The sequence below is a fragment of the Oncorhynchus nerka genome, linkage group LG17 (assembly GCF_034236695.1).
Source record: "Oncorhynchus nerka isolate Pitt River linkage group LG17, Oner_Uvic_2.0, whole genome shotgun sequence".
Lineage (NCBI taxonomy): Eukaryota > Metazoa > Chordata > Actinopteri > Salmoniformes > Salmonidae > Oncorhynchus > Oncorhynchus nerka.
In genome coordinates this window covers 9,274,409-9,286,715 of record NC_088412.1, presented here as the reverse complement: position 1 = coordinate 9,286,715, position 12,307 = coordinate 9,274,409, and the positions used below count along the sequence as shown (strand labels likewise).

General features: G+C 40.9%; 1 protein-coding gene across 2 annotated transcripts in view; it reads right to left on the bottom strand.

Moving 5' to 3' along the window:
• LOC115119661 (anoctamin-5-like) overlaps positions 1–9,883 on the bottom strand; it is an 81,640-nt gene extending 71,757 nt beyond the window's left edge. Inside the window, exon 1 of one of the 2 annotated variants that reach the window (XM_065002934.1) lies at positions 9,630–9,883. In XM_065002934.1, the coding sequence (XP_064859006.1) occupies positions 9,630–9,708 (79 nt within the window). In that variant the 5' untranslated portion in view covers positions 9,709–9,883. The remainder of the gene's footprint in view (positions 1–9,629) is intronic. The other variant, XM_065002935.1, reaches the window with a different exon arrangement.
• Positions 9,884–12,307: the final 2,424 nt, after the last annotated feature.

The following is a 12,307-nucleotide window of genomic DNA, read 5'->3' as shown; positions in this document are numbered from 1 at the left end:
AGTACCAAGTACAAAATCAGTTACAGACACAATTTCAACTGTAATGAGATATAAAATTATAAATGTATTTTGAAGTGCCCAAGATGTCATGTCATTGACCCCATATCTCCAGGTTGTTAAAAGGGAGACGACGGTAAACAGCATCCTACTTTTCTATGACTTCGCTCAACCTAATGGCCCTCTATTACCTGTATAGTACACGACCTTTGACCAAAGTAGTGCACTTGTTTTGAGACAAGTCACAGTCCTGTCAAATAACTTTGTTCTCTAAGACGTAGCCTTGTTTGCATTGCTTTCCTGTGACAGGAAACTTCCCCCCCTGTCCTATTCTACCGACTAGAGCAGCTAACAAGCTGTGGTCACACTACAGATGCAACTTCCTGCTGCCTGTAGGAGGGGCAGATACTTACCATACAGCAGACCCAACGCACGCACGCTAATGACAGGCGGGGCAACTGTTTGTTCACCCGCACCCACCCGCAATTGCTAATAACCCATCCACAAACGCACCATTATATGTGATAAAGTGACAATGTGAGGCCTGCACACGACCCAAACCCACAAATATAGAACTTGCACAGAACTATCCTTTATTTATTTGTGTGATTCTTTTTAAAAACTTTTTACCCCATTTTCTCCCCAATTGGTAGCTACAGTCTTGTCCCATCGTTGCTACTCCCGTACGGACTCGAAGGCGAAGGTCGAGAGCTGCGCGTCCTACGAAACACAACCCTGCCAAGCCGCACTGCTTCTTGACACACTGCTCGCTTAACCTGGAAGCCAGCCGCACCAATGAAACACCATAGAACTGGCGACCAAAGTCAGCGTGCATGCGCCCGGCCTGCCACAAGGAGTCGCTAGTGCGCGTTGGGACTAGGCCAAACCTCTTTTGACAGGCCTTTTTAGATAGGCCTATGTTTCTGATTATAATATCCAACATTTTGGTTGGCTTTTTGTTAGTCAACTTGTCTATAATTAGATACATGCAGCTTTTCTTCTGTCATTATCCTACATGTTTCCCAAGTAGACTAAATAAACCCTTGCTCACCACAATAATGTCATAAATCGGGGTTGCCCAACCCTGTCCCTGGAGAGCTACCCTCCTCTAGTTTTAACTCCAACCCTGTTCCTGGAGAGATGCCCTCCTGTAGGTTTTAACTCCAACCCTGTTCCTGGAGAGATACCCTCCTGTAGGTTTTAACTCCAACCCTGTTCCTGGAGAGATACCCTCCTGTAGGTTTTAACTCCAACCCCAGTTGTAAACTAACCTGATTTAGCTTTTCAACCAGCTAATTATTAGAATCAGATGTAGTTCTCCAGGAACAGGGTTGGAGTTAAACCTAGAGGAGGGTAGCTCTCCAGGAACAGGGTTGGAGTTAAAACCTAGAGGACGGTATCTCTCCAGGAACAGGGTTGGACAGCCCTGTCATAAATGATAGCATGAATGATTCAATCTTAGTCGACATCTGTAAAGTTCTCTTTCATCTCTGCTTCTCTCGCATCGAAATTTAGGGAAGTTTAGAGAAATCATATTTCTCCACTCCTGTTCCCAAGTAAGAATTGATATATAGGGTAGCATTTTACTGCAAGAAATGCTTACTTCTGCAGGAGTTAATATTATATTAGACTATGTGAGAGGCTATAGACCTACAGTCAGTGTCCAGAGTTCAGTTAGAGGCTATGTCAGAGGCTATAGACCTACAGTCAGTGTCCAGAGTTCAGTCAGGCTACTATTTCATTTAACCCATCCGAACTGTCAGTTCCCTTGATGCGCCATTTTGAAGTCCCGCCTCGTGACTGTCAAATGTCTATAGCGCCTCACAATCATCACACATCATAACACTGCTATCATCCTCTTTCACCACTTGACCAAATCTTTCCTAAACATTAGACTACCGTTCTGGTCCTCTCATCTATAACAGACTACTGTTCTGGTTCTCTCTTCTAGAACAGACTACTGTTCTGGTCCTCTCTTCTATAACATTAGACTACTGTTCTGGTCCTCTCTTCTATAACATTAGACTACTGTTCTGGTCCTCTCTTCTATAACATTAGACTACTGTTCTGGTCCTCTCTTCTAGAACATTAGACTACTGTTCTGGTCCTCTCTTCTAGAACATTAGACTACTGTTCTGGTCCTCTCTTCTAGAACATTAGACTACTGTTCTGGTCCTCTCTTCTATAACATTAGACTACTGTTCTGGTCCTCTCTTCTAGAACATTAGACTACTGTTCTGGTCCTCTCTTCTAGAACATTAGACTACTGTTCTGGTCCTCTCTTCTATAACATTAGACTACTGTTCTGGTCCTCTCTTCTATAACATTAGACTACTGTTCTGGTCCTCTCTTCTAGAACATTAGACTACTGTTCTGGTCCTCTCTTCTATAACATTAGACTACTGTTCTGGTCCTCTCTTCTAGAACATTAGACTACTGTTCTGGTCCTCTCTTCTAGAACATTAGACTACTGTTCTGGTCCTCTCTTCTAGAACATTAGACTACTGTTCTGGTCCTCTCTTCTATAACATTAGACTACTGTTCTGGTCTCTCTTCTAGAACATTAGACTACTGTTCTGGTCCTCTCTTCTATAACATTAGACTACTGTTCTGGTCCTCTCTTCTATAACATTAGACTACTGTTCTGTCCTCTCTTCTATAACATTAGACTACTGTTCTGGTCCTCTCTTCTAGAACATTAGACTACTGTTCTGATCTCCCTTCTATAACATTAGACTACTGTTCTGGTCCTCTCTTCTAGAACATTAGACTACTGTTCTGGTCCTCTCTTCTAGAACATTAGACTACTGTTCTGGTCCGCTCTTCTATAACATTAGACTACTGTTCTGGTCCTCTCTTCTATAACATTAGACTACTGTTCTGGTCCTCTCTTCTAGAACATTAGACTACTGTTCTGGTCCTCTCTTCTAGAACATTAGACTACTGTTCTGGTCCTCTCTTCTATAACATTAGACTACTGTTCTGGTCCTCTCTTCTATAACATTAGACTACTGTTCTGGTCCTCTCTTCTAGAACATTAGACTACTGTTCTGGTCCTCTCTTCTATAACATTAGACTACTGTTCTGGTCCTCTCTTCTATAACATTAGACTACTGTTCTGGTCCTCTCTTCTATAACATTAGACTACTGTTCTGGTCCTCTCTTCTAGAACATTAGACTACTGTTCTGGTCCTCTCTTCTAGAACATTAGACTACTGTTCTGGTCTCTCTTCTATAACATTAGACTACTGTTCTGGTCCTCTCTTCTAGAACATTAGACTACTGTTCTGGTCCTCTCTTCTATAACATTAGACTACTGTTCTGGTCCTCTCTTCTATAACATTAGACTACTGTTCTGGTCCTCTCTTCTATAACATTAGACTACTGTTCTGGTCCTCTCTTCTAGAACATTAGACTACTGTTCTGGATCTCCCTTCTATAACATTAGACTACTGTTCTGGTCCTCTCTTCTAGAACATTAGACTACTGTTCTGGTCCTCTCTTCTAGAACATTAGACTACTGTTCTGGCCCTCTCTTCTAGAACATTAGACTACTGTTCTGGTCCTCTCTTCTATAACATTAGACTACTGTTCTGGTCCTCTCTTCTAGAACATTAGACTACTGTTCTGGTCCGCTCTTCTATAACATTAGACTACTGTTCTGGTCCTCTCTTCTATAACATTAGACTACTGTTCTGGTCCTCTCTTCTAGAACATTAGACTACTGTTCTGGTCCTCTCTTCTAGAACATTAGACTACTGTTCTGGTCCTCTCTTCTATAACATTAGACTACTGTTCTGGTCCTCTCTTCTATAACATTAGACTACTGTTCTGGTCCTCTCTTCTAGAACATTAGACTACTGTTCTGGTCCTCTCTTCTATAACATTAGACTACTGTTCTGGTCCTCTCTTCTATAACATTAGACTACTGTTCTGGTCCTCTCTTCTAGAACATTAGACTACTGTTCTGGATCTCCCTTCTATAACATTAGACTACTGTTCTGGATCTCTCTTCTAGAACATTAGACTACTGTTCTGGTCCTCTCTTCTATAACATTAGACTACTGTTCTGGTCCTCTCTTCTAGAACATTAGACTACTGTTCTGGATCTCCCTTCTATAACATTAGACTACTGTTCTGGATCTCTCTTCTAGAACATTAGACTACTGTTCTGGTCCTCTCTTCTAGAACATTAGACTACTGTTCTGGTCCTCTCTTCTATAACATTAGACTACTGTTCTGGATCTCCCTTCTATAACATTAGACTACTGTTCTGGATCTCCCTTCTAGAACATTAGACTACTGTTCTGGATCTCCCTTCTATAACATTAGACTACTGTTCTGGATCTCCCTTCTAGAACATTAGACTACTGTTCTGGATCTCCCTTCTAGAACATTAGACTACTGTTCTGGATCTCCCTTCTAGAACATTAGACTACTGTTCTGGTCCTCTCTTCTAGAACATTAGACTACTGTTCTGGTCCTCTCTTCTAGAACATTAGACTACTGTTCTGGTCCTCTCTTCTAGAACATTAGACTACTGTTCTGGTCCTCTCTTCTATAACATTAGACTACTGTTCTGGTCCTCTCTTCTATAACATTAGACTACTGTTCTGGTCCTCTCTTCTAGAACATTAGACTACTGTTCTGGATCTCCCTTCTATAACATTAGACTACTGTTCTGGTCCTCTCTTCTAGAACATTAGACTACTGTTCTGGTCCTCTCTTCTAGAACATTAGACTACTGTTCTGGTCCTCTCTTCTAGAACATTAGACTACTGTTCTGGTCCTCTCTTCTATAACATTAGACTACTGTTCTGGTCCTCTCTTCTAGAACATTAGACTACTGTTCTGGTCCGCTCTTCTAGAACATTAGACTACTGTTCTGGTCCTCTCTTCTATAACATTAGACTACTGTTCTGGTCCTCTCTTCTAGAACATTAGACTACTGTTCTGGTCCTCTCTTCTAGAACATTAGACTACTGTTCTGGTCCTCTCTTCTATAACATTAGACTACTGTTCTGGTCCTCTCTTCTATAACATTAGACTACTGTTCTGGTCCTCTCTTCTAGAACATTAGACTACTGTTCTGGTCCTCTCTTCTAGAACATTAGACTACTGTTCTGGTCCTCTCTTCTATAACATTAGACTACTGTTCTGGTCCTCTCTTCTAGAACATTAGACTACTGTTCTGGTCCTCTCTTCTATAACATTAGACTACTGTTCTGGTCCTCTCTTCTAGAACATTAGACTACTGTTCTGGATCTCCCTTCTATAACATTAGACTACTGTTCTGGATCTCTCTTCTAGAACATTAGACTACTGTTCTGGTCCTCTCTTCTAGAACATTAGACTACTGTTCTGGTCCTCTCTTCTATAACATTAGACTACTGTTCTGGATCTCCCTTCTATAACATTAGACTACTGTTCTGGATCTCCCTTCTATAACATTAGACTACTGTTCTGGATCTCCCTTCTAGAACATTAGACTACTGTTCTGGATCTCCCTTCTAGAACATTAGACTACTGTTCTGGATCTCCCTTCTAGAACATTAGACTACTGTTCTGGTCCTCTCTTCTAGAACATTAGACTACTGTTCTGGATCTCCCTTCTATAACATTAGACTACTGTTCTGGATCTCCCTTCTAGAACATTAGACTACTGTTCTGGTCCTCTCTTCTATAACATTAGACTACTGTTCTGGATCTCCCTTCTATAACATTAGACTACTGTTCTGGATCTCCCTTCTAGAACATTAGACTACTGTTCTGATCTCCCTTCTATAACATTAGACTACTGTTCTGTCCTCTCTTCTATAACATTAGACTACTGTTCTGGTCCTCTCTTCTAGAACATTAGACTACTGTTCTGGATCTCTCTTCTATAACATTAGACTACTGTTCTGGTCCTCTCTTCTATAACATTAGACTACTGTTCTGGATCTCCCTTCTAGAACATTAGACTACTGTTCTGGTCCTCTCTTCTATAACATTAGACTACTGTTCTGGATCTCCCTTCTATAACATTAGACTACTGTTCTGGATCTCCCTTCTAGAACATTAGACTACTGTTCTGGATCTCCCTTCTATAACATTAGACTACTGTTCTGGTCCTCTCTTCTATAACATTAGACTACTGTTCTGGTCCTCTCTTCTAGAACATTAGACTACTGTTCTGGATCTCTCTTCTATAACATTAGACTACTGTTCTGGTCCTCTCTTCTATAACATTAGACTACTGTTCTGGTCCTCTCTTCTATAACATTAGACTACTGTTCTGGTCCTCTCTTCTAGAACATTAGACTACTGTTCTGGATCTCCCTTCTATAACATTAGACTACTGTTCTGGATCTCCCTTCTAGAACATTAGACTACTGTTCTGGATCTCCCTTCTATAACATTAGACTACTGTTCTGGTCCTCTCTTCTATAACATTAGACTACTGTTCTGGTCCTCTCTTCTAGAACATTAGACTACTGTTCTGGATCTCTCTTCTATAACATTAGACTACTGTTCTGGTCCTCTCTTCTATAACATTAGACTACTGTTCTGGTCCTCTCTTCTAGAACATTAGACTACTGTTCTGGATCTCTCTTCTATAACAGACTACTGTTCTGGATCTCCCTTCTATAACATTAGACTACTGTTCTGGTCCTCTCTTCTAGAACATTAGACTACTGTTCTGGATCTCCCTTCTATAACATTAGACTACTGTTCTGGTCCTCTCTTCTAGAACATTAGACTACTGTTCTGGATCTCCCTTCTATATACTTTCAACTCTCTATTTCACAGATTTCATCTTATTGAATTAAACTCTGACATTGTCCTTTTTTTGCCTCAGTGGATCGACGTTAACATTTTCTGCCCATGTTCTCAGAAGTATTTTGGTTATATGTGGTGTATATTTGGCAAGCTTACAGTTAGGCCCTAAAGCTCAGGTTTACAGTAGGTTAAGCACTAACGCCAGATAAAACCTCCATGTAACCTATACTGTAGATACAGTGAGTCAACCCAAACATCACTAACACACACGCACACACACGCACGCACGCACGCACACACACACACACACACACACACACACACACACACACACACACACACACACACACACACACACACACACACACACACACTAAACTTTGTACCAAATGTGACCTATGTCTGAAATAAATCGGTTTATGTTTTAAGGCCAGGCACCACACCCTCATAGAGTAATTTTTCCCCTTTAAATTACATCACAATCAACTTTTACCAGTTGAATGTAGACAAAAACATCATACTTTATTGTATTATAATTTTCCTGCAAATGATGCAATATCTTATTAAATATGCACATATTTGCATATTGCGTTAATACATTTTTCTGGACAATGGATGAAGTAGCAGGCAGAGTATTTCTTCCAGCTCAGAGAAAGAGGAGGGGTACTGACTAACAGCATGACCATGTTAAGCCTAAAAAGGAATTCTCGACAAGTCCGAGTCTGACCATGAGGCAGCCTGGGTAGTGTGTTAAAGGGGAGGTCTGAAAACCAACCGTTTACTCTCCGGACAAAAAAACGGAGTTAAAATTCTTTAAAATGTTAATGATGGTAGTATGATAAACTGAAGAAAACATTTTCATCAAGTATTTTACATTTTTTATGTTTACTTATTGAAAATACTAATATTTAATGGACCAAAAGAGCAACAACATATCAAAAGTGTTAGGTAGATGTAAATATTTATTATCAGCCTGTGGTGCCTGGCCATAAAACTGGCCTTGTTGTGTTGTTGGATAACAAAGACACCGTGTCAGTGTTATCTGTCCATCTGGAAATTTATGATGGTCTTCTTCCCTATCATAATCTCATAATCTCCATCACCATGGTGATATACCATATAGACTGTAAAAAGAGACACATGAACCTTGTCCAACACCATCAACAACACACTCTTCATTGAGTCATTGGCTCATAGGGAAGTAGTCCAAAGTAATGCACTATATAGGGAATAGGGTTCCATAGGGCTCTGGTCTAAAGTAGTGCACTATATAGGGAATAGGGTTCCATAGGGCTCTGGTCTAATGTAGTGCACTATATAGGGAATAGGGTTCCATAGGGCTCTGGTCTAAAGTAGTGCACTATATAGGGAATAGGGTTCCATAGGGCTCTGGTCTAAAGTAGTGCACTATAGGGTGCCATGGGGCTCTGGTCTAAAGTAGTGCACTATATAGGGAATATGGTGCTGTTTAGGGTGTAGCCTGAGCCATTCTCACTCACATCTCAGGTTTAAGTACCATAGACGCTTCTCTCTGTTATAACTTCTACCTTATAAACTGGGTGGTTTGAGCGCCTGAATGCTGATTGGCTGACAGCCGTGGTATATCAGACCGTATACTACTTTTACGGCAAAACATTTATTTGTACTCTTTGTACTAATTATGTTGGCAACCAGTTTATAATAGCAATAAGGCTGTCTGTCACCATGTTCTTTAGTTCAGTACTTACTGTAGAAGTCGGCTACCACGGCTAAGGGCTGTATCCAGGCACTCCGCATTGCGTCGTGCCTAAGAACAACCCTTAGCTGGGGTATGCTGGCCATATTCCACGAACCCCTGAGGTGCCATATTGCTTAAGTAACTACTGTACTCGGGTTCGGGTTAGGTTTAAGTATCAAAGACTTCTCTCTGTTATAACTTCTACAGTAAGTACTGAACTAAAGAACATGGTGACAGACAGTCATCTAAAAAGAATGCTGGGGATTGGGGTACATTCAAAGTAATCCATCTCATCTGATATACAGTATTAACATAGATGGCAAGGCTATACAACGTTGCTTTGCTGACAAAGTTATGCTCAGCAGGTGTAGGGAACGTTTACTTGTAGCCTGTGTATATGAAATGCTATTCTGTATTCTGAAGCAGGCAGAGAATTTCTTCCAGATCAGAGAGAGAGAGAGGGGGGTTCCCTACTAACAACATGACCATGTTAAGCCTAAAAAGGAATTCTCGACAAGTCCGGGTCTGACCATGAGGCAGCCTGGGTAGTGTGTTAAAGGGGAGGTCTGAAAACCGACAGTTTACTCTCCGGACAAAAAAACTGATTTAACAATGACTATGCTGATAATACACAGTAAAACGGCGACCAGTGCTAAAACACAACGCCCTGGAAAGATTGAATAACACCATTATTGTGATACCTTATCGATGTCCATGTTAATTACTGTATTTTAAGAAATCTTTAAGAGGTTGCTGATATTTTAAACCGTATCAATCTGAGTAGTCTACAGATCTACTGTAAATCAACTTCTTAAATAATGGCTTTATTCAATAAAACGGTAAATTGTCGGGGTCTGGGACATATTATTTTTGTACATGACAAAGTGTTTATTAGGCCTAGCTCGTGTTTACAGTCCCTTCGGTTGAGTTGGTCTGCATATAATACAATTAAATGCGTAACTGTTAGGCCTATAAGCAACAATATGATTGTATAAGCTACAGATCAATCTGCATCTCATACCTAAAGACAAATAACCTACTAATTTGATTATCATAAAGCTGTAAACAAGCAAGCAAGAGCATGGAACATCAACCAGTTCAATGCGGCGTTGTCTGCCTAACTAGTCTGACACAAGTAAGCGGAACAATTTACCATCACATAGGGAGTTCTGGCTCATCTCAATCAAAGTTTCATCTCCAATCTTTCCCGTTAGTCGACTCCTGTCACTCATCTTGCCGAGCCCTTGCGGAACGACGTTCGGCCCGGTAAAAACAAGGAAAAAAAACAAGGTATCTTTTGAGTCAGGACTCCAAGCCCACGCCTTAGGCTCCGGACTCACTTTGAGCGGTAAATGTACTGCTACCTTCTCAAGATGAATCTTGAAACTGCGCTCAAGAGACACCACCAAGCCCCAAAGTCCCCTGACAAAAAATATCGTCATTAAAGGGGAGGGGCCTGACTCCATAAACTTTGTCGGCACTGAGCTAGTTACGTTCAACCGTTACAGACCGTATAACACATGATTGGCCTACTTTATAAAATCATCGTACAAAGTGATTCAAAGGACAAGATCATAAAATATTTCTTACTGCTTTAATGTGGCAAAAAAAAAGTGACTTTATAGGACAGCTTTTGTCATTTAATCTTAGTGGAACTGAATTGGCATTTAGTTATTCTATTATAATCCCGTTGCACGGTATTCTGCAACAGGGTAAACAACTCTGAAATAGCGGAGCAACGATGGTGACAAAAAGGCCGTTATGTGCCTAACGGTTTATTCAGAAGTGCCGGAGGGCAGGATGTCCAGAACGTAGGTATCGGTGAATACAAGGCAAAATCACAACAAATAAATGGCAAAATCACAACAAATAAATGGGAAAAACACAACAAATACATGGGAAAAACACAACAAATACATGCACACTAACCGAAAAGGATCAGTGGTGTAAACCACTTAAGTAAAAAATACTTTAAAGTAGTACTTACGTCGTTTTTTGGGGGTATCTGTACTTAACTTTACTATTTTTTTTTTTTTTTACAACTTTTACTTTTACTTCACTACATTCCTAAAAAAGAAAAAAACTTTTTACTCCATATATTTTCCATGATACCCAAACGTACTGAGTACAAAATGTCTTGTTACATTTTAAATGCTCAACCGGACAGGAAAATGGTTCAATTCACGCACTTATCAAGAGAACATACCTGATCATCTCTACTGCCTCTGATCTGACGGACTCACTAAACAGAGAACATCCCTGATCATCTCTACTGCCTCTGATCTGACGGACTCACTAAACAGAGAACATCCCTGGTCATCTCTACTGCCTCTGATCTGGCGGACTCACTAAACAGAGAACATCCCTGGTCATCTCTACTGCCTCTGATCTGACGGACTCACTAAACAGAGAACAACCCTGGTCATCTCTACTGCCTCTGATCTGGCAGACTCACTAAACAGAGAACAACCCTGGTCATCTCTACTGCCTCTGATCTGGCAGACTCACTAAACAGAGAACAACCCTGGTCATCTCTACTGCCTCTGATCTGGCGGACTCACTAAACAGAGAACATACCTGATCATCTCTACTGCCTCTGATCTGGCGGACTCACTAAACAGAGAACATCCCTGGTCATCTCTACTGCCTCTGATCTGGCGGACTCACTAAACAGAGAACATCCCTGGTCATCTCTACTGCCTCTGATCTGGCGGACTCACTAAACAGAGAACATCCCTGATCATCTCTACTGCCTCTGATCTGGTGGACTCACTAAACAGAGAACATCCCTGGTCATCTCTACTGCCTCTGATCTGACGGACTCACTAAACAGAGAACAACCCTGGTCATCTCTACTGCCTCTGATCTGGCAGACTCACTAAACAGAGAACAACCCTGGTCATCTCTACTGCCTCTGATCTGGCGGACTCACTAAACAGAGAACATACCTGATCATCTCTACTGCCTCTGATCTGGCGAACTCACTAAACAGAGAACATCCCTGGTCATCTCTACTGCCTCTGATCTGGCGGACTCACTAAACAGAGAACATCCCTGGTCATCTCTACTGCCTCTGATCTGGCGGACTCACTAAACAGAGAACATCCCTGGTCATCTCTACTGCCTCTGATCTGGCAGACTCACTAAACAGAGAACATCCCTGGTCATCTCTACTGCCTCTGATCTGGTGGACTCACTAAACACACATGCTCTGTTTGTAAATGATGTCTGAGTGTTGTAGTGTGCCCCTGGGATACTCCAACAAGAAAATAGTGCTAATGTAAGGAATTTTAAATTATTTATACTTTTACTTTGAATACTTATAGTATATTTTACAAATTACATTTACTTTTGATACTTAAGGAAATTTACACCCAAATACTTTTAGACTTTTACTGAAGTAATATTTTACTGGGTGACTTTCACTTTTACTTGAGTAAATTTCTATTAAGGTATCTTTACTTTTACTAAAGAATGACAATTGAGTACTTTTTCCACCACTGAAAAGGCTTGACATATATATATAGTTTTTAAATTAAACCTTTATTTAACTAGGCAAGTCAGTTAAAAACAAAATTATTATTTACAATGACAACCTACCCCAGCCAAACCTGGGCCAACTGTGCCCCACTGACTCCCAATCACAGCTGGATGTGATACAGCCTGGATTCAAACCAGGGACTGTAGTGATACCTCTTGCACTGAGATGCAGTGCCTTAGACCACTACGCCACTCGGGAGCCCAACAATTTTTAGCTGGATAAACTTTTACAAGTAAATACAAATGCCTAAATGCCTATGGAACAGCTCACAGCAATGTGTGCTCAGAGCT